Source organism: Penicillium cosmopolitanum, assembly GCF_028827165.1.
Source record: "Penicillium cosmopolitanum strain IBT 29677 chromosome Unknown utg000003l:1.0-3747932.0:1.0-3751027.0, whole genome shotgun sequence".
Taxonomy (NCBI): Eukaryota; Fungi; Ascomycota; class Eurotiomycetes; order Eurotiales; family Aspergillaceae; genus Penicillium; species Penicillium cosmopolitanum.
This window is the reverse complement of record NW_026622673.1, coordinates 1,583,307-1,608,312: the sequence shown is the minus strand read 5'-3', so window position 1 is coordinate 1,608,312 and position 25,006 is coordinate 1,583,307. Positions and strand designations below refer to the sequence as shown.

Genomic DNA, 25,006 nt, shown 5'->3' with positions numbered 1-25,006 from the left:
CCCATTTCGCTAGGTATCGCTCTAACGTCCACAAGCGTGGTATTTTCGGCTAATATTGCTCTAGTAGAACGGGCTTTATCCTTATCTTTAAATTAATGCTCACATAAAGATCACATAAAGATTCATAGCTTATGAATGTAGTGGATTAATGTAACTTAGTCCCGTCGCTACTGTTTGTTATGTGAGACTTCCTCTGACTCACCATTGTGAGACCAAAGACCATATGAGAACAGGAACAGCCCTACAACTTCACTCCCTTTCCACCCCAAGATTCCCTACGTTCCACTCTGACCAAAAACCATTCCCCCCTCAATCATCCATCCAACAATGGAAGCAATCAAGCAAGTATTCACAACGTGCAAGGCCGAAGGCCGCGCAGCCCTGGTCACATATGTCACAGCTGGGTTTCCCACAATTCGCGAGACACCTGAAATTATGCTGTCAATGCAAGCTGGTGGCTCAGGTAAATCCCACAATGTCAAGTTTCATTCCGACACACGCTAACATGATCATCCACAGATATCATCGAGCTCGGCATCCCCTTCACAGATCCTCTCACCGATGGCCTGACTATTCAGAAGTCACATGCCCAAGCGCTTGTCAATGGTGTTCGAATTCCTACTATGATGCAAATGGTTCGAGATGCTCGGGTGCTGGGACTCACTGCCCCGGTGCTCCTGATGGGCTACTACAACCCCGTCCGGGCCTACGGAGAGGCGAGGTTCTTGAAAGACTGTCGAGCAGCTGGAGTGAACGGTTTCATTATCGTGGACCTACCTCCCGAAGAAGCCGTTCGGTTCAGAAATCTGTGCAAGGTAGAAGAGTAAGTCAGAGGACAAGACAACGATGTGAGAATTGTACACTAATCTTCTGCGTAGATTATCATACATTCCTCTGGTCGCACCATCGACAGCCGACAGTCGCATGGAGATGCTTTGCGGTATCGCTGACTCCTTCATCTATGTTGCCTCCAAGATGGGAGTGACTGGGGTAGCCAAGGGGCTGGATAGCGGGCTGGGGAACCTTCTCAACCGAGTGCACCGCTATACCAAAGGCTCTTTACCGGCTGCGGTTGGATTTGGGATCAGCACCCGTGAGAATTTTGTCGACGTTGCCCGTATTGCAGAGGGAGTCGTCATCGGCAGTAAAGTCATCGAGATACTACAAGAAGCACCTAAAGGTACAGGCGCCGAGAAGGTCAAAGAGTACTGTCTCAATGTTTCAGGTCGCAAAGAGCCTCGCAGCATCGTGCCTCTTCAAGATCTCAAGACTGGCACCGCAGAGGCAAGTCAACAGAACATCGACAATCAAAGCGCACTCGGAGGCCAAGACCGTATCACGCCTATGGGCGACATCACCAGATTCGGTCAATTCGGTGGCCAATATGTGCCCGAGGCCCTGATGGAATGCCTCACAGAATTGGAAACCGGCTTCAACAAAGCGTCCGCCGATCCAACTTTCTGGGAAGAGATTCGCTCCTACGCCTCATACACCAATCGCCCTTCCTCCCTTCACCAAGCATCCCGTCTCAGCAAACACGCCGGCGGCGCCCGCATCTGGCTAAAGCGAGAAGACTTGAATCACACTGGCAGCCACAAAATCAACAATGCCCTTGGACAGGTCCTCCTCGCCCGGCGACTTGGAAAGACATCCATCATTGCCGAGACAGGTGCAGGTCAGCACGGAGTGGCCACCGCGACACTTTGCGCGCTACTCGGTCTCAAATGTACGATTTTCATGGGCGCAGAGGACGTGGAACGACAAGCCTTGAATGTTTTCCGCATCAAATTGCTTGGTGCGACGGTCGTTCCTGTGCCTGGGGCGCATCCCGGTGATGGAGGCACACTTCGAGATGCGGTAAATCAAGCTTTCAGAACCTGGGTTACTGATCTTAAGACGACACATTTCGTCATTGGGTCTGCTTTTGGACCGCATCCCTATCCGACTATTGTTCGCACTTTCCAGTCTGTTATTGGAGAGGAGACACGTTCGCAGTTTATGGAGGAGATGAATGGGAAGCTTCCCGACGCGGTCGTTGCTTGCGTTGGCGGAGGGTCAAATGCGGCGGGAATGTTTTACCCTTTCTTGAAAGATAGCTCGGTGAAGCTTATTGGTGTTGAGGCCGGTGGCGATGGTTCTTCAAATGGTCGACATGCAGCGACATTAGCTCGAGGCTCAGTGGGTGTGCTACACGGAGTGAAAACATATGTCCTCCAAGATGATGACGGGCAGATCATTTCTACACACTCCGTATCGGCTGGGCTGGATTATCCCGGAGTTGGACCTGAGCTGTCTAATTGGAAGGAATCTGGCCGGGCTACTTTTGTCGCTGCCGATGATAAGGAGGCACTCGATGCGTTCCGACTTTTGAGTGAAACGGAGGGGATTATTCCCGCTCTGGAGAGTGCGCACGCTGTCGCTGGTGCTGTTAAAGTGGCCAAGGATCTCGGCCCTGAAAAAGACCTTGTGATTTGTCTGAGTGGAAGAGGAGACAAGGATGTACAGCAGGTGTCTAAAATGTTGCCAGGACTGATGCCTGCCGAGGCGAATTAGAGCGTACTTCGAATGATGAAAATATCTTGTCAACTTGACTTGCCGAGTCTCATCTCCCCCTCCCTCACACATAGTATTCTTCTTTGTATTGTTTTAGGCCTCGGATGTTTTTGAGTAGAACTCTGAAGTAGCGAAGGAATAATACTTGAAGTTGGTATGTAAACTCGAGATTTCATAGCTTTGCATGCTGACAACGTTGAAAGCATCCATGGATGGCTTGGGTCCACTAATAATTATATGAATATTATGGGGTAAAAATTAAATACTAATATCTTCGTGCAGGCAATGAAATTGCCGTATTTAGCGATTCCACGAACTTTTCACTCCTCGACAAGTTTCTCTCCCTCTTCGCTGGACGATATGCTAGAGAATTGAATCCCCCGAATAGCATGTCCTTTCCACATCAGCAGCATGACGAAGAAGTAAGAGAAGATGGCAAAGAACGCCATCATTCCATAAACCCAGCCAACATCCACAGCTTCGACCCAGGGATTAATATAGAAGCTGATAGTGAGGCCATAGACGATACGGTAAGCCCCGAATCACAATGCCGGCTTCGGCAGGGTATCGTGTGAAGCATTCTACAACATAGTTGACGGTGACGGGCACACTAGCCAAAGAGCCGATCGTGACTAAAAAGACCGCAAGTGCAAGCACCATGTAATGCAGGTGATACTGCAACGCAGCACCGAAGATGCCCAACCCAATAGGGTTGATGACTAGACTTGGCAGCCAAAGGACGTGCAGACGGTACTCGGGCTTCCATGAGCCACCGTTCCAACGTTTGGCTAGGGCAAGCGGGATTCGATCGTTGAGATAATGTCCATAGAACTGGACGAAGATAATGCCGATCCAGTGGCAGAAGGTGAAAGCCGCATTTTGCTTGAGCGTGAAGCCGTAGCCACCAGCTGCGACCGGTTTCTGAAGCCAAACAGGCGTGAGGGCGTTGACGCCGACGTAGAAACCGAAGGAGATGAGAGTGAATATACCCATGATTATTGTGACAGGACAGATCCCAATGAGGAAAGGAGTAACTCCGATTTTGGCCTGTCTTTTGTTAGAGGATGTGGATGTTCCATGGCCTGCTAAAGGTGCTGAGACGTACCGTTTCCTTCCAGGTTGTCGGCAATACAACACTCTGTCCGAACAAGAATGTCGCAAGGCGTTTCGCAACAAGGCCCTGTGGAATTTCAGGGTTTCTTTCGAAATTCACCCTGTCGAACCCAGTTTCCTCAAGTAGACAAAAGCAGCAAATAAGCGTGAAGCCGAGCAGACCGACTGTCCACCAGAACTCGACGGGAAAAAATGATTTAGCGGAAACGAATCCGGAGAAAGTTGGACCAGCAATAGTGCCGAAGAGAAAAGCCATATGCAACGCCATGAATGCGCGACCACGCTGATGCAGGAAGAACAGATCAGTCACGATGCGCGGGCCTAGAGTTGTCGGTACTGCTCCGAAGAACCCTGCAAATAATCGCGAAATAATGTACGGAATATAGTCATTAGGGTGGGTCATGACAGCTCCCCAGATCTGGCAAACAAGCGTAAAAAGAATGCACCAAAAGATCACGGAGCTGCGGCCTAGAAGGTGGGAGATTGGTGCAAAGAAAAATGGACCGGCGGCCATGCCAGCCAATGCAGCGGAGTTCTATACTTCTGAGTCAGTCTTTTGACGAAATTTCTTAACACAAGAGGACATAGATAAACTAAGTCATCAGGACATACCGCGTAAGACTCTTGCAGTTTCGTCTTTTTATACAATTCCTCCTGGTCAGCAAGGTTAAGCTGGCCTGATAGAGGCGCGATGGCGCCAGAGAAAGATGCCAGGCATAACACGGAAAGAATCATATATTTCTTTCCAGAGGACCAATTCTATAAATTGAGAGGTGAGCATATTTTCGTTATTATGAGCCCTATATTTGAATATTCAGGACATTCGCGAGCGACGACCTTAACATACCAGAGGATCTCGGGGGTGGGTACTGGGCTTAGGGATTAGGACGAGATGCGCATCGTGCGCGCCGGAGGCGGGCGACGACGCGGAAGTCTCGATATCCTTGGAGTCCTTCGCGTCCATGACAGTCGGTCGTTTCGAAGGTTACTTGCTTGTGTGGAAATGGATAAGCTGCATCAAAGGCGCCAACTGGGCGCAGAGCGGAGAGCTAGGTAAGGAGCTAAGGGGGGGGAATTTCCGATTCTCCGGCCAGCTCTCATTTATTTTTTATGCGCCAAAAAAGATTGACGGCTTGGCGGTCTAGTGCCGAGAACCCATTTTTCTTTTATGAGACGCGTCACCTTTGGCCCAGAGCATTCGGTCGCATATATAGAGTGCCCTGGCTTTTCTACTGATTCGGTTTGTCTAAGAAACGATTCGTGCTAATATTCTACTTCTCAGTAGATGGCTTGGCTAGTGACTTGGCCGGGAAGCTTGGCTCTCCACGAAACAATTTTGGGTCATCAATACGAGATCAGTGGAGATGCGGATACCCCTGATCGGGGTCAACTTTGGGGGATAGGTCAACCCAGCTTGGCAAAATCATCCTATTGAGTGAGTAGGTAGCACGTCGCTATGCGATGGCATAAAGGGACTGATTCAGCATTAGCCGAGATTATCTCCATCTCGGTAATTGAGGAGGCCGATCGCGGTGGCAGCTGTCGATGCAATCCACCGCGGAGAGATCCAGACCCACACTCGTGGGCACGAGACCTGAAATTGCCTCGTTTGCCAGTGATATACTCCGTACATCCATTTGAATAAGATCATACAAAGAGTCAATGAAAATTTTTCATCTGGAAATCCCTGCTCGTAGGCTGCACAAAAATATTTACCGCTTGTTGGATATAGGGGAATGCCGATCGCAGAGCAGTTGTCCTTAGTACTGAACGAGTTGTCGACCGATAGACCCCAATCATTCATCAAAACAAACCAAGGAAAAAATATGATGTAGTTGTTTCGTATATAATAAAAGTATACTAGTAGTACATCGATCTTAACTTCAAGATTAGATTTTCACGGCCACTTTGACTCAAATCAAATCGACATAGAGATTAGTTACCACTACTATTGCATTGCTGCATGTTTCAGCAAACACAACTGCTTCGAACATGAGACAAACATCAGGTAACTAAGATATCTCTCGTGTATTTTATTCATCGATCTACTACCTTTTAAACATCCTTTTGCATTGACTTTCGAGCTGGGTTCGTACCACGGACCTACTTAAATGAAGTAGTCTCTTCTCAAATACGAAACAGACCAGGGTCACACTACACAGCATGACTAGCGCTCACTAAATCTAGTCAAGTTTTACTCGGAGGCTAGAAGGACCTCAATTATTCACTTTGACAAGATCAAAGTCCTCTTCAGCCCAACCCAACTGCAACGGCAAGCTCGCAATCGGCCCGAAGTGGGGTTTGAAGGTGGACTTCGGCGTGTTGAGCCGTCGCCGAAGTCGCGCGCCCTACAAAACTGCTCGAGTCACGAAATTTGTGATCGTCTCACAAGAGTTGTAATTTTTCATTCCGAAGCAAAAAAAAAACTTGAAAACTCAAAAAAACTTATTATGAAAGTCCTGATAAGATTTTAATATTCACTTCTCCATCTTATTGCCTCACAACTCACCTCGCCAAAATGCATCAAATCGGCGGCGACACAGATTTGGAGTCCCAAAAACCCTCCCCGCAATTGAGTTCCCCTCACGATTCAGACACAGACGAAGAGCATAAACCAGCACCACCAGCATCAACCGGATATGCTCTTGCTTTCTGGCGAAAAAGTCTTATCTTGTTTGTTGTTAGCTGGATGACTTTGGCGGTTACATTTTCCAGTACTTCATTGCTTCCCGCGACTCCTGAGATCGCAACGGAGTTTGGGACTACAACAGAGATTCTTAATGTTATCAATGCTGGAGTACTGATTGCCATGGGCTTTTCTTCGTTCATCTGGGGACCCATAACGAACATTTTTGGGCGTCGGATGGCTTATAACGCAGCCATCATCATCCTTTGCGGATGTTCGGCTGGGACTGCCGTTGCGATTAACTTGCACATGTTCATCGCTATGCGACTTCTCAGTGGATTCACTGGAACTTTCTTCATGGTTGCTGGGCAAACTATTATTGCTGATATCTTTGAGCCAGTCAGTTTCAAAATATACTTCGTCCATTCCAATAACTATAGCTAACATTTTGTCAGGTCGTCCGTGGAACTGCAGTCGGGTTTATGATGGTTGGATCAGTCAGTGGGCCTGCCATCGGTAAGCTTCCCTGATACGTTTGAATAGTCGCTGCTATAGATAGACTGACGGTTTCACAGGCCCCTGTATCGGTGGAATTATCGTTACCTTTTCCCAGTGGCGCATTATCTACTGGCTTCAATTCGGCATGACTTTACTTGGCCTCGTTCTTTCCATTCTTTTTGTACCAAAAATTGGGGAAAAGAGCACCTCCACTTCAAAACAGTCCCGAAACCTGTCTCGTATCCTGAGAATGTTCAACCCTCTCCTCATTTTTCGCCCTTTCATCTACCCAAACGTGTTTCTGTCTGTGAGTAAAGGTCCCTCTCGTTCCTCTTTAAATTGTTTGCAGAGCTGACCATTGTAGCACCTCACCTGTGGCCTTCTCGCGACCTTTCAATACGCAATTCTTACATCTGCTCGCTCAATCTTCAATCCGCGCTTCAACCTGACTACTCCCCTCGTTAGCGGTCTATTCTATCTCTCGCCGGGAATAGGCTTCTTAATAGGAAGTGTTGTTGGCGGAAAACTGTCTGATCGCGCAGTCAAGAAGTGGATTGTCAAGCGCAGTGGGATGCGTCTACCTCAAGATCGACTAAACAGCGGCCTCATTACTTTGATCGTTGTACTCCCTGCTTCGACCTTGATCTACGCATGGACTTTGCAACAAGGAGTAGGCGGAATGCCTGTGCCGGTCATCAGTGCTTTTGCGGCGGGTGTTGGACTGCTAGGAACATTTAATGGGCTTAACACATATTCGGCTGGTATGTATTATTACGGAAGGGTGGCAAGTTGAACCTGACTGATAGTGTTTTACAGAGGTCATGCCCCATCTCCGATCGGAAGTGATTAGCGGCAAATACGTTGTTCAGTATATCTTCGCCGCAGCTGCAACGGCGGCAGTTGAACCATTGATTAATTCTATCGGGGTGGGCTGGACATTCACAATCTGTGAGTTTGAATTATTGTCGGCTTGTTAATAATTCGAGGTCTAACGCAATCCCAGGTGTCTTTTTTGCTCTCATCGGCGGGCTTTTTGTTTGGATCATTACGAAGTGGGGAATTAACATGCAAAGATGGGTTGAAGAAAGACTGGGCGAGGATGAAAAGCCAACATGATCACCAAGACGCATTACTTTGACCAACTTATTAGCGACATAGCAGCTGCATCATAGATTTGGACTCCAGAATAGACGGAGGGACATGACTTGACGAGATAGATGAATACAGAACGAGTATAATCCTTGAACGAAATGCGCCGGTTTAACATAATCTATGGCGAAATCTCTCAAACACCAGTATGTCAGCTGTCAATCGAGATGGCCTTCAGACTGGACAGTGGAGGGTAATGTAGCAAATACCAGAGTCTCTTTTTAGGGTTTAATGTACACTTCTTTTCTTTAAGTTTTTTCCAAAGCAGATCGAGAGATAGCCGTAAAATATCATCTGATTATACCTCGAGTGATGAGTCAATTTGCAGCATCCAGCTTGTGAAAACTATTTAAGAACATGTCGAGAGTCGCTTTTACTGGTCTCCACCCCAATACCGAAGCACCGCCGTTATTGGTGGAATGGCCGATGTCACCTCGGCGGTGACAACCGAAAGCCTCGGCGCATCTGAAAGCATCGCCGACCGCATGGCATCTCTCTTTCCTTCCATATTCGCACTGACCAATCCCGGGTGTAACAATGAGAATGACAAGATGACACAATCCGTAAGGCTGAAGCGGCGCTCACTTTTCGAAGATGAGGACGAAGACAACGGACGCCAACAACGAAGAAAGTTTGTCGCGTATGTGCTCCCATCTCGGTCTCCACACAAACCCCAGAGCAAAACGAACGATTACTCACCCATCGCAGCTGTCAGAGATGCCATGCACACAAAATTAAATGCTCCGGTGACTTGCCCTGCAGCAAGTGTCAGGCTGTCGGCTGTGCAGACGAATGTGCCTATGCCCCACGAGACCGACAGGTCAAAGTGAGCGAGAAGTATGACGTTGAGCAATGTTAGCCGTAAAGAGCCCCGCTAAAGGAATGTTCTTTCAATCTATAGTTATCTGGATCAGATTCTAGCGGAAAATCGGCGCCTGAAGGAACAATCGGTTACTTCGGCTGACGCGGCCGGCGTCAACGAGCCTCCACAAGCAGAACGGTATGCCCTACCCCATTAAAGTTCCTGTTTGGTGCCATAGTATAGTATATTACGATGGCGGAAGTAAAGGAAGAGTTCAATACTGAATAAAAGAGGAATAGAGGCCCCTCTCGACCAGCTGATACAGCGGACAACACCAGTATCCAAAATCCCATCATCGGTGACCGAGCTTGGTTCCACCGCTACGATCCCTCCTCGCCACCTATCTATATCGGCGAAGCAGCATGTTCGGCTTTCGCCACACGCTTCCGACGATTTCTCACAGGGAACAATGCCACCGCACATATCACCCGGACACAATGGGAGCGCGAGGAGACGATTGCAGCTGCTGCCAACCAGGCAGATGTCCAATGGCCGAGCTTACACCATGCGCGGTTACTGGTGCGCATTGCGATCCATCAGATCGGATATCTGTACCACTTGATGATGCGCAAATCTACTCTTGACAGGCTTGAGGAGATCTATCTAACGGGGGACTTTGATTGCACCGCGAACAAGTGCAAATTCTTTGCCCTTTTCGCTTTTGGACAGGCTTATTCGATTCGGTCTGAACCAAGCGCTGGCTTGCGAGTTCCCGGAACGGCATATTTTGCAAAGGCTATGAGTTTAGTGCAGATTCTTCCTGAGAGAACGAGTATCACGCACCTGGAGACACTGTTGACTCTTGTAAGTGTGATTAGACAGGTTTTTATCTCATGACTCCTTTCTACAGAAACCTAACCATCTGTACAGTCTCTATTCTCATACTACCTCAACCGACGACACTCAGCCTATGTTCTGATCGGAAATGCAATGCGCATGGGTCTCACAATAGGGCTTAATCACAACATCCCCGAATCCCAACTCATCGACCCGGTTGAACGTCAGCACCGCATCGAGATCTGGTGGACAATCTATATCTTTGACCGAATGTGGGGGTCTAAGATGGGTCTGCCAATGCAAATCCTCGATGAGGACATCCATGTCGACATGCCGAGTCCCATCACTCCTCGTTGGCGCCACGAAGAAGAACTTTCAGACACAGAATACATGACCGCAAATATCCAACTGGCCCGTATAGTCGGCGAGACGATCTCAAAGCTCTACAGTCGACGAAAATACCAAGAAACGTTCCTTCAACGCGTACAGAAACTCCTTAAAGCGCTCAAGAACTGGGTCGATACCCTTCCCGAAAGCTTAAGACTGAACATGGAAGACCTTGAGTCGAGCAAGAAACCCATTGTCTCGCTCCATATGGCATTTAATCAATGTGTAATTCTAACTACCAGGCCAACACTCCTTCACCTCCTCATCACCCTCCATAAAAAGAAAGAGAAGAGCAGTGTAACAAACAACGGCACCGGTATAGCACCAAACGATGCCTCAACTGGTCAAATTGAAGAACCAACCGTTTCTCAACCAGTCCTCACGCTCAGCGAAGCATGTATCCACGCCGCAAGACATTCCCACTCAATGATCCTAACTCGCTGGATAAACGGTACAATGCCGACATTCGGTTACTTCCACGCCCACTACCTCTTCTCATCAGCACTCATCCTCGCCATGTCCAGCTTTGTGCCCATCGGCAATCCAAACGACATGAGCTGTTTCGACTCCGCCCTCGATCTCTTGCGCTCGATGTCTGAAAATGGAAATCTCGCCGCAGCCGAGTTCTACCATAACCTCGAGCAGGTGAAAATGTGTCTAGACACGTATCGCGGTATACCACCTCGACCGCGACGCAACGATGCTGTGAGTGGTAGTAGCAGCACTGGCAGCGTTGCTGCTGGTATTGGCGGTGGCAGTGGCAGTGGTATCGGCATGAACAGCGGCGTTGGCATCAACAACGCGGAAAAATTGCCCACCGAATTTACCAGCAACGCCATTGGAAATCCACCAGGGGCATTCCCTGCCATGCCATCGCTCTCGCTCTCGCTCTCCGAGCCCGGGGCTGGCGGGACCAGTATCCTGCCCCCACACCATTCACATTCTAATTCTACACCCACCCAGACAGCTGCTGGAGCAGGGGCAGGTGCAGCATTAACACCAGGCCTATCGGCAGAAAATGAACATTTACTCAGCGGATCCGCACTGGCGCCACCCCCGCCGTCATCCACGCACACAACGTCGGAGCCATATACGTTCCCGGCGCGTGAAACGATAAGCGGGTATACGACACAGATGGCATTTTTGGAGCCGACGATGCAGGACTTTTTGGCGCAGTCGGATATTGATCTCGGGCTTTTGCATCCGGTTGATACTTTTCTTAGCGAGGCGGAGAATTTGTATACTTGTCATGAGCTTTGAAAAAGTTGGCGGTTTGGCGGGTGGGCATGTATAGTGTACTAGTAGTACATCTATGGATACGGACCCGGGAGTTCGGAACTTCTACTACTGAGTAGTATGGGTACCTACCCGTGAACTTGGTAGGGGTGGGGGAGGGGGAGGGGGCTGGGGACTGGGGCTGGGTCTGGGACTAGCGGTCTGGTTTCATTGTGGACCGTGGACCGCGGACCATGGACTGTGGACTACTCCGTACTGGGCGAGCATTTGTGATCTATAATATCTATTTTTGCTTTTTTGCGTCCAGGGTATCTCTTTGTACTGAAGCGAATTTACAGTCGTTGTTTGGCAGGAGACTATGCTTATACGTGTTGGATTGAATTATTCCAAGTTGCTTCGATGCATGTAGTGCAAGCCAAAGATATTCCAAGATTAATGATTATGGTAATTAGTGAGGTCGTCGTTGATGTGTTAGTGTATCTCGTCAGCCATGCACGCATGTCCCTGCTTCTCTCGGGGTGTTTGAGAAGAGGAGTGGCAGTGATTTGCACAATCAAGCTAGTTGGATAGGCAATGGTCGGACTTTACTATGTAGAGTCGGTTAATTTGATGGTTACTAAATTTAGTATGCCTGATAAACAATATTTCAGTATGGGGCGTAATGATATCGCTGAATAATGCACTAGTTTTAACAGAGTTTTCAAATGGGCAAGAACAGTCCAAAGATATGCAAGGAGTAGCAAATGAAGACCTAGACCTCGCGAAAACCCAAGCCAAGGGGGAGCATATTAGCCAGCCCGCCCGCCCATCCACTCCAGATCAACACCACAAAACAAAATGTATCCAAAACGACGGGGCAAAATATGTTTGGTAAAAGCAACACCACCCAGTAGCGAAGAGAGATGACGAGAGAAGGAAGCAACGTATGCATCCAAAGAGCGACCGGCATGGGTTTGATCCATATATTGAGCCCAATGCGGAGCCTCGAAAGCCAGAATGAGCATGATGGCAAGGTCAATTTTCGACAGTAGAGCCCAATATCACGGTTCCGATTCCGATTCTGCAGGAGAGCGGAAAGGTGAGATTGAGCCCCAGAACCTAGAAATCGAAGTCAATTTTCAGGGAGAATTTCAGCCCATGTCGAGAAAGGATGTCCATACAGACAAGCCAGGCTCTGTGTGCAGAAGGGTCTCTGCCAGACATGGCATAGAGCCAGTGAACAGCCTTCCGAACCTTCTCCGTGAGCCCGATAGCCTCGGGGGTTCCTGGTAGAGTTCTCGCGAAGAGCTCAACCAGGATGACCGTTGTGGATTGCATGACGTAGTGGAGAACACACCACCAGGGCGAAGCCTCATATAGCCAGTTAACGTCGGGTTCCTCGGGTAGGATGTCTAACATTTGCTGCGCAGAATCCACGCACGTTGTTGCCATTATATCACACACGGAGCTCGGGGGAGGGTGTGCCGAGGACTTGATGGGCTAGACGGCGGAGACACGGCTGCGAGATCACAAGCTTAGTGGTATAGAAGTGGAAAGCTAGACTGACGCGCTGGCGGATGAAAGGACGAGCATTGTCAAAGTCGCCGAACTGAAACTCCGCTGGAAGACGGGAGAGCCAATTGTCGGCAGTGGTGTTGAAGTTAGAGATTGCCACTTCCATCTCCAACCACGACCGCTGTGTCCCTGCCCCGGGTGCGTACAAGGTTTCGATTGCCTCCCGCATTAAAGTCGCTAAATCTACCACATAAAGAAAATAAAGGGAGATGTTTGGTGATGGGAGTTCCGCTATCGGCTGAGGCGTTTGGTCGGCGCCTGTGCTTGACGACACGGTTACCGAAGAGGACACGCTAGACCCAGGGGTGATGGGATCGGAGGAGGTGAGGAGAGATGCTAACAAATTGACCCGGGATTTGTGGTTGATGATAAGCTGAGTCACTCCTTCATCCCAAAAGTCCTCTTCGCGATAGGGAACGGGAAGGGGCGTGGTGCAAAAGATGTCGCCGGTGCTGGGGGGCCGCCCTGTCATCACGGATAGCACAGTATCCAACGCAAACAGTGCCCACCACACGCGGTATCGAGTTTCCTTCGATAGATGGGCAACGCTTTCCGTCTCGCTACGGAGATTGAGTCCCATCGCCACCGCTGAGCGAATCGCTGTCCCGATGATACGCCAGGACCTAATGAAATGAAGAGTCAATTAGGCAAACCCACCACCAAAAGAGCAAAAAAGCATCGGCAGAGAGCCATCAAAGGGAGACACACCTGTTAACTTGGCCTGTCGACAAGAGGTAAAATGCGGCTAGACCCTCTACCTGCACCTGCTGAAGGTTTGGATGGTCTAACAACGCGAGGCTGCCCACGCTTAATCGCCATGCCCGAGCAAAGTAGGCCAAGTGATCAGTGTAGTTCCCCTGAGGATGACTTTGAAGTAGATGGGAGTGTTTTGCTGCGATGGCAAACACGAGATTGAGCACGGCTGTCCATCGCTTTCCGGGTCGCACGTTAGGATTTGAGTAGAAGGACTGGTATTGGCTGAGAAAAATCTCCTTGCCGATGATGGGGAAATCAGGATGAATGGTTTGGAAATAGCTTTCGACGAGCTTATCGGCAATCTGCTGGGGCGGTCGAACTGAAACGTCAATATCGTCGGGGATAGGGATGTCCGAGTCATCTAGAAAGTAATTGAGAGATGAGATCGATGGTCGATCGGGGATTTCGCCGACGGGGGTGAGAGCGCCTTGATCTAGGTCGCGCTTAAGTCTGTACAACCATGCCACCTCCGAGTGCTCCCCAACAAATCCCATGGCCTGAGATGCTTCATCGCGGTTGAAATCCTCCTCGGTGTGGTCTCTGGCGATTAGCGGGTCTCCTGTTCTTCCAGCATCGGTTCGAGTGGTCGAAGATCCGGGGGACTGATCATGTTTAGATGGGATCACATGTTAGGGAGAGAAATGACAATGGGACAATGGGACAATGGGACAATGGGACGCAGAAAATGACATAAGGAAATTGTTTCAGGTCAAGGTTTGGAGAGGGGAGGGGGAGAGATGCGAAGGGGGCGTGGATTCTCACTCTGACTAATAGACCACCGAGGGCCTGATCAACGTGCTGGGCGGATGTCGAGTCAAGACGTGGGTACAGATCTCGTAGCAAGCTTTCGTAGCTTTGCACTTGTGCTGATAGATCTTTTAACTCTCTACTCTCTTGGTTAGATGACGATCACATATCCCATGAAGCGCCAACACGCACTTGACCATCTTTTCTCGTTTCCGATCGCCATAAGAACATCGGGCACCACTATCCTGACAGCGCTGACAGGAGGGGCGATGTCCGCTGCATTTCGCCTTTTGATCGCGACAGTTTTCGCAGGCTCTACTGACGCGGCCACTGGTAGTGTAGTTACTAGGGTAAACGGAACGAGGAATCGGGACCTTTGCGTTCATAGGCCGCTGGCCTGGGTTGGAATCCGAACGGTCATCGCCAGGGATAGGATCCATAATAACCCGGAACCCAGACGCCTGGGTCTGGGTATGGGTATGGCCTAGACTGAGCTGATCGTAGACAATTGAAGCTGACTCGTGCTCCGAGATATTCGGCCCTGGTTCGGGACGAGACGGGCTGCGGGTGTAATTGTCGCTCAAGGCACGACAATTTGTGGGTTGTGTTGGTGCACCTGGTGGGAAAGAGTATACAAGAAGCACTTTTTGAGCCTAGCGGGTTTGGCAGAAGAACAGGAAAAGGCTAAAAGAAGTAGCCCTAGAGAAAAATGCCAGGGATGTACGAGTACCTATAGCCATGCACCCCGCGATGGTATTTTTTTTTCCTTGATTTTTCCCTCTTATTTTCCCAATTGCTCCCTAGAGCAGTTTTGGGGGATTGGGGGGGACCCGTATACGGGACAATTTCACGCAATGGGTTAGCAAGATGGAGTGTGGATATGGGTCTCGCGAAATGCTGCGCTGTGGTATGTCGGATGTGAGAGCCGCCGTGTTTTGCCACTTTAGCCCGATCGAGCCCCCCCCAAGTACTAGAGTGGCGCTCTGGTAATTTTTCACCGATGATATGTCGCAAGGAGAGGAGGTGTATGCAGAAAGTGGATTCTTTGCTAGTAATCATCCATTTGTTAAATCAGCTTAATTCTTATTTCGGTCATTCTTGATGACGAGTAGACGCTGTCATTGTATTCGAAGAAATAGGGTGAGAAGAAACTCGTAGGAACAACTTGAGATTGGCCTGGCCTTTCCTGGCCTGTCAAAATACACAAAGCTCTGTGCTTTTGACAGATCTGCAATCACTTGTCTCGTGAGTGCAACGGTGCTCATAGTCAGAGCTCGTTTCGACCTGGGCCATGGACATGACCGGATTGATAGCTAGCTGGCAGGTTTCTCGTTCTGCACTTGGCGTCCAAATGCTGCCCGAGACGATACACAAATCCGTAGTCGTAACACATTTCCCATCAGATGGCTCCACCAGTGTAATATGGAAAGCCTATACTGGCTTCGGCCTTTCTCTCAAGCTTCGTCCTGGATTCACGCAAGCTGCCGTTGCTGGTAGAAGCTCTTTTCTAGCCAGTGAGCATAAGAAGGTATTGCGATGTCGCCGGTAGGTATGAGTGAGTGTGTCTTTGAAAGCAGCCAGTTGAATGATAGCCTTTTCCATTCCAACCCTGGGTTTTGCACATGTACCGGGCCCGCAACACATCCCCCTTGAGGTGATTCCACCATCAACAAAATCCCTGACAGCTTCGTTGATCTTTCATCACTCGGACGTGGTCGTTGGTTCTTGAATGGTACCGTCATCATCAAGATAACTCACTCTTCTTCTACTACTACTACTACTTCTTCTTCTTCCCCTTTCACAATGCGACCTGGGTGGTGCTGACCATCAGCCGAACGAATCCGATCCGCGAAAAAACTTTGTCATTTCCCTCGACACAGCGCAGGGGGATTTGCCCAACCGAATCAAGCCCCGTACACAACAAATATTCTGCTTCGACATATCTTGGTGCGGTTCCAACGATACCAAAAGGCTATTGTTGAGTGTCGAGTCTACTCAGGAAGGAAGCCGCTTGGTTGAGCGGAGTTTTAACACGCAAGACTACAGGCCGGTAATCTGTTGGGTTGAGAGCAAAACATGGGAACCTTCCCTGAACCAATAACAATATGATAGTCGACCATATCCAGGGTGATCATTTCAGCTGGGATTACTGATGAAGTCGGCAAGTCATGGGACCTCGCGGAGTCAGGGGAGAGGAGCCGTCAAGGGCACCCGGCGACCACGGCTGAAAGGTTCGGTTTGTTTGGTTCTCGCCTCCGTCACAGTTGGCTTCGCTGGAACTAATGGATATGGCCACAGGATGTTTTGTCTCAAACTCGAGTCTCTCGCAGCGGAGTCCGATCGTAGCTGACGACCCTGACGAAGCCAACGCAACACGCATCAACTTGCAACGCGACGCCGATCGACCCCGGATAGCCCTTCGGACCCGAGCATTTATCTGCCCATTTGCATGGCGAAAATAATTACCTTTGGGGGCCACCCAGTGTTATTGAGGTCCAACGCATCTGTCATACTGTGTGTGACTCCCATGTTGATGACACTTCGCCGAGCTTGATAAAGGTCCCCACGAGTGACCACCCGACGGCCGGTCAAATAATTCTGACCTTCGCAAAGCATTTGTTCACGGGAGACAGAAGTCTCAACTTATAACCTGCGGTGATGACTTCGGATGCCCGTGTCTTGGTGTCAGCGGTGGCGGCGTTCACCTGGACCCAAACAAATAACCTCGGGTGGAGTGGCGCCTCAACATCATGGAAACGGCAGCCAGCTAGGTCCAATAACTGGCTTGTGGTCTGTAATTCATAGAGATAAGGGCGTATAAACACTTTGTGGGTGGGCTTGCGAATGTCAAACTGCAGCCCAGTTACAGCGTTTCATGTGGTCTGCGTTAGACACTTGGAAGCCGATGCTACCAACGCAATAAGATCCACCGAACAGAAAAGAACTTGAATCAACCCGATTTTTACTGGTCGACGATATTTCCTTCCAGTATGGGTGATGTTCTTTTGTTGTGACCGTTTTCAATGTTCTTTTTGGAAGATATCGTTGCGAATGACAGTGGCGTCCGTCCCGATAGGGCTGCATGAACCGAATATGGGGACTCGCATAGACAATCTATTGAAGACGGTCAACCATGCTCTTTTACTAGTCTCAAGTTCGAAGATAGCAGAAATACATTCGAATGCCGGGTCCATCCCGCCCTCAAGGACAACATTCTGAGAGTGAATGGTTGAGGGGTTGTGACGACATCTGTGAGTGGTGGCCGGAGTGCGACCAATTCTCAAAGAATGCCCTGAAGACGAACTAGATCGGGGCCAAAAGGCCAAGCAGGAAAGATGCGGGGCCAATGGATTGAAGCAAGATTTGTTGTCGTTTTCAACATGAGGGCGAGAGGGGGAAGATGAAGGGGTGTGGTCAATCCCAGGAACTCGGGAGCCAGGTGATTTTCTACCGGAGAATAAATCCGTCGTCGCTGATCCATTCACATCCCGGAAAAAGCACCCTCTGAGCCGGCATTCGCCCAGGGTTTCCTGCGGGAAGTTGCAGAACCAAGCATTCCTTGAGGCCACCGCACGTTTCCTGGTGGGTTTGAAGGCTCAGTGTCTCTCGAGGAAAAGTCATATGGGATGGCGACTAATCTGCAACGCCTGACAGTGCTCCCTCCAGGCGTAACCTTGATGAGGCTTGTGGAACCACCAGCATTCTCAACCAGAAAGGGAACTGGGGGGGACGATGGTCTTTTCTTGCAAAGTTGAGGTTGTACTAATAATAATTACTGAAGGAAGAGCAGAATTGAATGATCAAGTGAAGCTGAGAGATGAGGTTCAGTTCAGCTGGTCGTGGTTGTGGTCACTTGGTCTGTTCTGTTTGGCTGTTTGGCTGCTGGTCTGGTCGTGCCTTCCTCACGGGGGGCAGCCAGCCTTCATTTCTGCTCTGCTCTTGCCCTGTTAGCCTTTGTTTACTTCGGGCTCCTTCCTCAATGGCCGCAAGCCACAAATCACCTGCTTTCCGTCTCCGCATACTACGATCTTATCCAGACCACATCTCACATCTCACATCTCACATCTACTGCCCTCCCATACCCGTGCAACAGACCGGTGGCAAATTTCACTAATTTCGAGGTCCGATTTAGCGCACAACATTCCTGTCGTGGCTTGTTTGATACGCGAACGTGTCAAGCCACAGTACTCTTGGATACAAACCCTGATCCTGAACCTGAACCTGAATCACGCTAACCAACCATGAACACTCGCTGCTCGCAGCTTCTGGGCTCTTGCCACATGCTAGTGGCTCGGCCCGGTTTTGCATCTCTAGCCTCTAGCCCCTTTCACCATCGAGTATCGAGTACTGGACAATATCCATTGAAAGATCCGGCCTTGTATGGTCGCATTAATTTCCAATTCTAGCCTTGATATGATATTTTAGTATTTTTCTTGTCCTCGATACAATTTCTCTGGTTTTGCATTGACGCAGCCTCTTCTCTTCCCGTATGGTCTTCCAGTTGTAGTTTTGTTTTTGTGTTTTTCTCTCTTGAGATCTTGGGACGATATTGTGGCCTGAGGTATTAATATGGTATCATCACGTGGAGATGGGAAAATATGGGGATACCACGTGATCTCCTATCTTATCGGGGAAGCTCGCCTGGGGCAGCACCTACGGTTACCTTAGCTGCAACCATTGGAAACCATCCGACTTCAAGACAACCCCGGAACACGAGCTTTGAAGTTGCCAATTGCCCCCCAGCGATGCAAGCAAGATAACCCCCAATAAATAATGTCGCTGCGTGGGCCCATGCGCCAGTCGCATTTGCGACAGGTGAGCGCCGCAAGTCTAGAGACAGTGTCCACCATCCAATCCTCGATGGAGACAGCTCGCCGAGATCATGGCCCCACGTCCGACGAGCGCATCGTCCGTCTGTCCGCCAGTCTGACTCGGCATCAATGCACGCTTTGGGTACACAATGATCCCTTCTCCCCGGAAGAGATTCTGCTCAACCCCTCGGTATTTGGCGAAAGTGGTGTGCAAGTCGGAGACCTGGTTGAGATTCTACCCGTTCGCGCTCCTGGTGATTCAAATCATTCAGGCGTTAAGCCAGACTCGGATATTAAGACCGCTCGCGAATCTCACCCGGACTTGAGTACGACGACACAATCCGATGGCACATCCAAATTCAAAACTCCCCTGCAATCCCGCTGTGTCTTTGTTGTGAAGCCCATCCCGCAAGATATCAAACTTCGCAACCCCAGATTGGAGATCTCCGTCACCGGAAATGTCGCCAACACATTCGGCTTCAAAAACCGTAGTCAGGTTGTGCTTTCCATAGTGGACCGCGATCAATGCGCGGCATCTCATGTCGATATTGCTTTCCGTGATCAGTATATGGTCCGATCTGACATGTGGAGACTGGTTATGTCGGAACTTTCTGAGAAAACCATTTACAAAGGTCAGAAAATCTCCTTCATGAACAGTATCAAGGCCACAGTCAAGAACATTTTTATTCGAGAGAAGAAAGTTCTTTCGGGATATTTCGCATCCAACACGATTCCTGTTTTTCGGAGCGAGTCCGCCAAATACGTCCTATTCATCCAAATGTCTAGAGAGATGTGGAATTTTGACTCCGAAGGCTCTGGTGATATTCTCTTCAGTCGCGTCATCAACGGCTTCCTTCCGGAACTCTTCAAACGATGGGTCAATTCCGACGCAAAACATCTAGTCACCATCGTACTCTTCACCCGCGTAGAGTACGATGCATCTGCCCATCCCAGTATCGCGACGCTTACTGCGGGTAATGCGAAGAGCGCGGGCGGCAATCTTGTCCCGACCCGAGACTTTTACCGCGTGGTTGTGAACGACATGGCCAGCGGTCATTGGACAACCATTTTGGATGAGCTCAAAAGGAATTTCAGATCCTTTTTGAGAGATGTCTCGATTCTAAGACGAACGATCTCGATGCTGCCGCTGGAAGTGGTGTCAAAATTCCACACAAGCCACACACTGCAATTATCGCGGGACGCCCCAGCACAGCCCTGCGCGGTAATATTTTGGAAGCCATCCATCTCGCTTCGGCCCACTTGGCATATGATCACATCGATCGAGATATGGTTCATACCGGCACATCCATTATTGTCATCACGCCGGGAAGTGGCGTCTTTGAGGTTTCGCACGAATCTTTGGCTTCTACAACAGAAGCCTTGGCGAACCGCGGCATTGCTATCGACCTTGTTTGTCTAAGTCCAATGCCTCTTCATTCTGTGCCGCTGTTCAAGTATCGAGCGCCGGTGGAGAGACAGTCCACCGCGGGCTCTAGCAGCACCCCCAAAGGAAATGTGTCGCCCGAGATCCATCACTCAATATCCAGCCTTGTGAGCAGATCATCTTACCTCTCACCGGCTTCTTATCTATCTGCGACGCGGATGCGTGAAAGAGGAAATCCTCACCTTGGGGAATGGAGCTACGGCATTCCTCACTGGCTCGACATTTCCTATTGGAATCCGGAAACTTACCGAGAAGCACGCCGAATCTTGAAGAATGATCCAAATGCCCCGATCCCATTCACTGTCACTCGGCCCTCCAAGGCATTTACTCCGCGGGTTCGTATGTATGAAATCCAGATGATGGGGGTTATGGAAAGTGAACAGTCAAACATCTCCATTCCATACCTTTTGGAGGGTCTCGATATGGCAAGACCCCGAGGATCCTGGCCTGGGAATAACCCTATATCTCGAGGCCCACCAAGGGCTCGATTCGCGCAAACTGCATCGCTCAAAGTCGAGTACAGCGATAGCCTTCGGCCGGGGTCCTTCCTCGAGAACGTTGAGGACGAAAGTGAACTCCAGACTAAAACTCCACAAAAGTCACGCAAATCTATAATGGCTTGGATGGATCAGTACGACGACAATGTCTTTGTGGCCACCCCCAAACCACGCCAGAACCAACGGCCCAAAAACAAGCGACTCAGCGAGCCAGAGGTACAAGCTGTCGCAGCACATGATCGAATTTCTGCACGCTCGATCTCACGGCTGAGAGACAAGGATAATAATATTCTTGAGACCAATCCAGCTATGCGAGCCGGCCCCCGACGAATTGACACTTCTGCTATGACTAGTCCCAAGAGCCCTCTTTCTTCCGAAAGCAGCCCGTCGCCAAAAAAGTCTGCTTTGAAGCCGTCGACTACGCCTATCTCATCGAGGATATCAAGAACAATCAGCTTTGCACTACGGGGCTTAAGCGCCGCTCCTTCTAAAGCAACTGCAAGTACGGGTATCCATGTGGAGCACGCAAATGCGTTACCCATGTCAAACCAAAGAGCCGCTGGTTCGGACACCAGGAGCATTGCATCTCTGAGTCCTTCGGAGTCTACTTCCACGCCAACGATCATGGAAGTATCGTCATCCAGAGCATCTACTCCCCCTAGAGAGCTCCATGGAAGTCGTTTAACTCCTTCCAAACCTATCTCAATCAAAGTTCCCCCGAAGAAGCCAGCGGAATCTCCAGATAAACAGCAGCACGGGGATACTCGAGCACCATTGTCGACATCTGCAGCTGAAAATCCATTCGATGAGGAGGGACGCCAGGAAGGACAATCCCGCTATCATGAGCAACGACCTGAGATCAAGATAAACCACGGTTCCCGGGACTTCTCTACAAAGGGGTCGCCAAACAAAGCACTAGCCCCCTGGGTTAGATCTGTTAACCCTTGCAATACTCCTAAGGACGTCATGCGCAATACCAGCTGGTTTGGTCGCTGGCAGCATGCATACCCACGCCCTCCGCACGTAGCTGTGGTAAAGTGGAAAAGTTTGAAGTCACCGGCAGTGCTGCCATTGACAACCGAAGAGTTCCCCACCGCCACCGAACTTACTTCAGACTATCTGCAAACCCCCTACCGCGTTTTCCCAAACGACGATGTTGAAGGATTCGAAGCACCAAAAACCCGAGGAGTACTCCTGCGTGAGATGATATCGCTACGTCTCTCCCATGGCTTTCAAATCGTTGTTGGAAGACATGTAGCGGAAGTAACATCTCAGCCTGCCATGGAGTCTTTGAACGTTTTCGACACTCGAGGTCTAGAGCGAGATGGGGTTACAGTGTTCTTGTCTAAGGGAAGTGCTATTCACCGTCTCATCTGTATCCAGGGTGGAGAAATTGAAGTGACCCGCTTCACGCATCAATCTTCTGCGACGCTCACGATGCCCAAGAAGTCTAATTTGACCTTGTATCAGCCAGCCATGAGAACGATTCTGAGACCAGAATATGAGATTAAAGACATCAAGCTGGATCCTACCGCCGAGGAATATAATTGGAACTACGCGGACAACTATGTGGCTGGTCACCGCGATTATCTCCACAATCCAGCGCAGCAACTGCATTTCTGGAGAGTTCGCTACGTCTTGATCCCCATGCAGCTCCAGTCCACTTCACGACGTCAACTACAACCCTACAACGAGGATAACGAGGAAGAAATTCATATTCTTGGAATCAGCCGGCTCACCTCTATCTGGCAAAAGCAGAAATATGTGTCTCCGGAGGAGAAACGCTTTGAATCGTCGACTAAAAAACGAGACCAGAATCCGCTCAACATCATGTATCAGACTCGGAACCCATCGGAAGTTGTTGCCGCAGAGCTGGATCGCGTGCTGCTCACTGACCCTGGGCTTGACAATCCACCTGCTCAACTGCTGCCCGAGTCCGAGCTACTTGAGAGGTCCAGTCTTAACCTTTCATCGCTGTCACAGAGAATCCAAGGTGAGAAGGGAGTTCGGTTGATGGATCGAAGATGGCATTGGAGACTGCATTACAACTGCTTTATTGGTGTTGAATTTACGACCTGGCTCTTGCAAAACTTCAAAGACATTGATACGCGCGACGAAGCGATTGTATTTGGAAATGAATTGATGAAGGAGGGTCTATTCCAGCACGTTGAGAAGCGACACAATTTCCGAGACGGCAATTATTTCTACCAGATCTCTGCCGAATTCCGTCTCACACGGCCCGAATCTCGAGGTGGTAGTTGGTTCCCCCAATTACGTGCGGAAAAGTCTACTCCATCAACACCAGCTATTGGCAACGTCAGAGATTCGCCTTCAAGTCTCCGGACTCGTTCTGACAGCACAGATGATCGGGTTCCCCAGACCCCGACCACGCCTTCCAAGGGCAAAAATAAGGTTGCCATTATGCTTTCAAAGTCCATCAAATACGATGTGGATGCTCGCAAGCGATCAAATCGGGCGGAGGTAGTTGACCTTCACTATGACCGCCTGCACAACCCTGAGAACTGTTTCCATATCGAGTTAAGCTGGATGAGCACGACCCCCAAGATGATCGAAGACACGGTACACAACTGGGCCTCGACCGCTGAGAAGTTTGGGTTGAAATTGGTCCAAGTTCCTATTGCTGAAGCATGTGCCATCGATCGAACCCAGCCATTCCGAAAGCCGTACAAAATCACCCTGAAGACGCCGGCGCCAAAAGGCCCCGTCCATACGGTCTTCAACAATGCATCGTTTGCACAGCCAGGGCCACCGGACCCGCTATACTACCAGAAGTGCATATTGCGCAAGTTTGACTTCGTGCTTGATTTCGAGGCTGCTTCCGCGTTCCCGCGGATGTCGAGGTCTCATTTTCCTGGGGTAAACCCGACTACAAATATCCGCAATTCATTCACCGAACAGGTAGCATCCTAGCCCAGATCACCGACGAAGGTGATTTCCTACTCCTGGCAAACCGTCTAGTCAGCACCCGGGCCGCTGCAGGTCGTGACACGGGCCGATATGAGCATCATAATCGCACAGATTACCGGGGCCGCCCAGCAGCAGCCCACGATCCACTAGATCGTACCTGCTCACCACGTCTCTCGCCAATGACCAGACCTCTCCACGATATCGGAAGCCCGATGCCGAACCCAGTCTCATCCAACATCGACTCTGCAAACCTCTACCGGGCCCCAGAACACATCCTCAACGCCCTTCAAGAGTTCTGCAGCGATGTCGTCCAGCTGGAACAGTTCTACAAGGAATCGCACGTCCGTCCAGTCTCGACAAAGGTCGAGCCCGCAACCGCACATCATCTCATGGATACTTCTATCCCATCCTTGGAGTTACCTGCCAGCGTGGTTAGCCACCACATCTCTCCCCCGCCCGGATTGCCGTCTCGTGTTACGAACGACCGGCGTGAATCCCACGACGGATTGCAGTCGCCAGAATTGGTACGTGCTCGTGCGCGCGGTGAGAGTCTGAGCTATACTCGTAGTCCCCGAAGTGGGACCTTGCGACCTCTGATTTAAAATACCAGATTCGCAATGCCTTTCCGATGGACTTGCTTTTTGTTTGATTAATCTTGTTTTGTACCAAATACCCTGTCTGCGATTATCTGTGTCATGTATACGATAGCTTTTATGAAATAAATGTTTCTCTCTCCATTTTTCACTCCGCTGCCACCTCAATGGAAGGAAGTATGAGTGTGTAGTGCCTGTCATGAAGGAGGCAAGATGAACCGCAGAATCCAGAAAACCACCCAGGCACACACCGGTAAAATTAATTCAGCTACTCTTTAATCTTCGGTAGTGATGACGAATCTATCCAGCGTCCCCAACAAATCTAATCCGATCTAATCTAATCCCGATGAATACCCCTGATATTCCACTAAAAACGCCATAAAGGAGAGGGGGACATTTAGCCAAATGGCCCTGCATTCAGCCGAAACTCGCCCCCGCAACCTCTGGTTGGTGGATATGCCGGCTATACCCTTGC

General features: G+C 49.8%; 7 protein-coding genes across 7 annotated transcripts; 4 read left to right on the top strand and 3 right to left on the bottom strand.

Annotated features, from left to right (window-relative positions):
- Window positions 1-327: 327 nt before the first annotated feature.
- N7509_000644 (tryptophan synthase) lies at window positions 328-2,553 on the top strand (the record flags this gene model as incomplete). The annotated part of the gene is made up of 3 exons (XM_056625281.1): window positions 328-463; window positions 520-823; window positions 879-2,553. 3 exons carry the CDS (start codon window positions 328-330, stop codon window positions 2,551-2,553), a joined length of 2,115 nt encoding a protein of 704 aa, XP_056493863.1.
- A 320-nt stretch (window positions 2,554-2,873) lies between these two features.
- On the bottom strand, window positions 2,874-4,630 carry N7509_000643 (Major facilitator superfamily domain general substrate transporter; the record flags this gene model as incomplete). The annotated part of the gene is made up of 5 exons (XM_056625280.1): window positions 2,874-3,057; window positions 3,083-3,600; window positions 3,659-4,201; window positions 4,279-4,425; window positions 4,514-4,630. 5 exons carry the CDS (start codon window positions 4,628-4,630, stop codon window positions 2,874-2,876), a joined length of 1,509 nt encoding a protein of 502 aa, XP_056493862.1.
- A 1,554-nt stretch (window positions 4,631-6,184) lies between these two features.
- N7509_000642 (putative MFS transporter) lies at window positions 6,185-7,906 on the top strand (the record flags this gene model as incomplete). The annotated part of the gene is made up of 6 exons (XM_056625279.1): window positions 6,185-6,691; window positions 6,748-6,808; window positions 6,868-7,097; window positions 7,155-7,551; window positions 7,607-7,738; window positions 7,794-7,906. The coding sequence occupies 6 exons, from the start codon at window positions 6,185-6,187 to the stop codon at window positions 7,904-7,906; spliced, it is 1,440 nt and encodes a 479-aa protein (XP_056493861.1).
- A 452-nt stretch (window positions 7,907-8,358) lies between these two features.
- N7509_000641 (transcription factor domain-containing protein) lies at window positions 8,359-11,225 on the top strand (the record flags this gene model as incomplete). The annotated part of the gene is made up of 5 exons (XM_056625278.1): window positions 8,359-8,579; window positions 8,702-8,776; window positions 8,841-8,939; window positions 9,080-9,605; window positions 9,672-11,225. 5 exons carry the CDS (start codon window positions 8,359-8,361, stop codon window positions 11,223-11,225), a joined length of 2,475 nt encoding a protein of 824 aa, XP_056493860.1.
- Window positions 11,226-11,989: 764 nt separating this feature from the next.
- On the bottom strand, window positions 11,990-12,205 carry N7509_000640 (uncharacterized protein; the record flags this gene model as incomplete). The annotated part of the gene is made up of 1 exon (XM_056625277.1): window positions 11,990-12,205. The coding sequence occupies one exon, from the start codon at window positions 12,203-12,205 to the stop codon at window positions 11,990-11,992; it is 216 nt and encodes a 71-aa protein (XP_056493859.1).
- Window positions 12,206-12,299: 94 nt separating this feature from the next.
- N7509_000639 (putative C6 transcription factor) lies at window positions 12,300-14,698 on the bottom strand (the record flags this gene model as incomplete). Its single annotated transcript, XM_056625276.1, has 5 exons — window positions 12,300-12,592; window positions 12,645-13,378; window positions 13,464-14,113; window positions 14,274-14,397; window positions 14,451-14,698. 5 exons carry the CDS (start codon window positions 14,696-14,698, stop codon window positions 12,300-12,302), a joined length of 2,049 nt encoding a protein of 682 aa, XP_056493858.1.
- Window positions 14,699-19,031: 4,333 nt separating this feature from the next.
- On the top strand, window positions 19,032-24,540 carry iml1 (GTPase-activating protein IML1; the record flags this gene model as incomplete). Its single annotated transcript, XM_056625275.1, has 3 exons — window positions 19,032-20,121; window positions 20,148-23,887; window positions 23,947-24,540. The coding sequence occupies 3 exons, from the start codon at window positions 19,032-19,034 to the stop codon at window positions 24,538-24,540; spliced, it is 5,424 nt and encodes a 1,807-aa protein (XP_056493857.1).
- Between the last annotated feature and the right edge of the window lie 466 nt (window positions 24,541-25,006).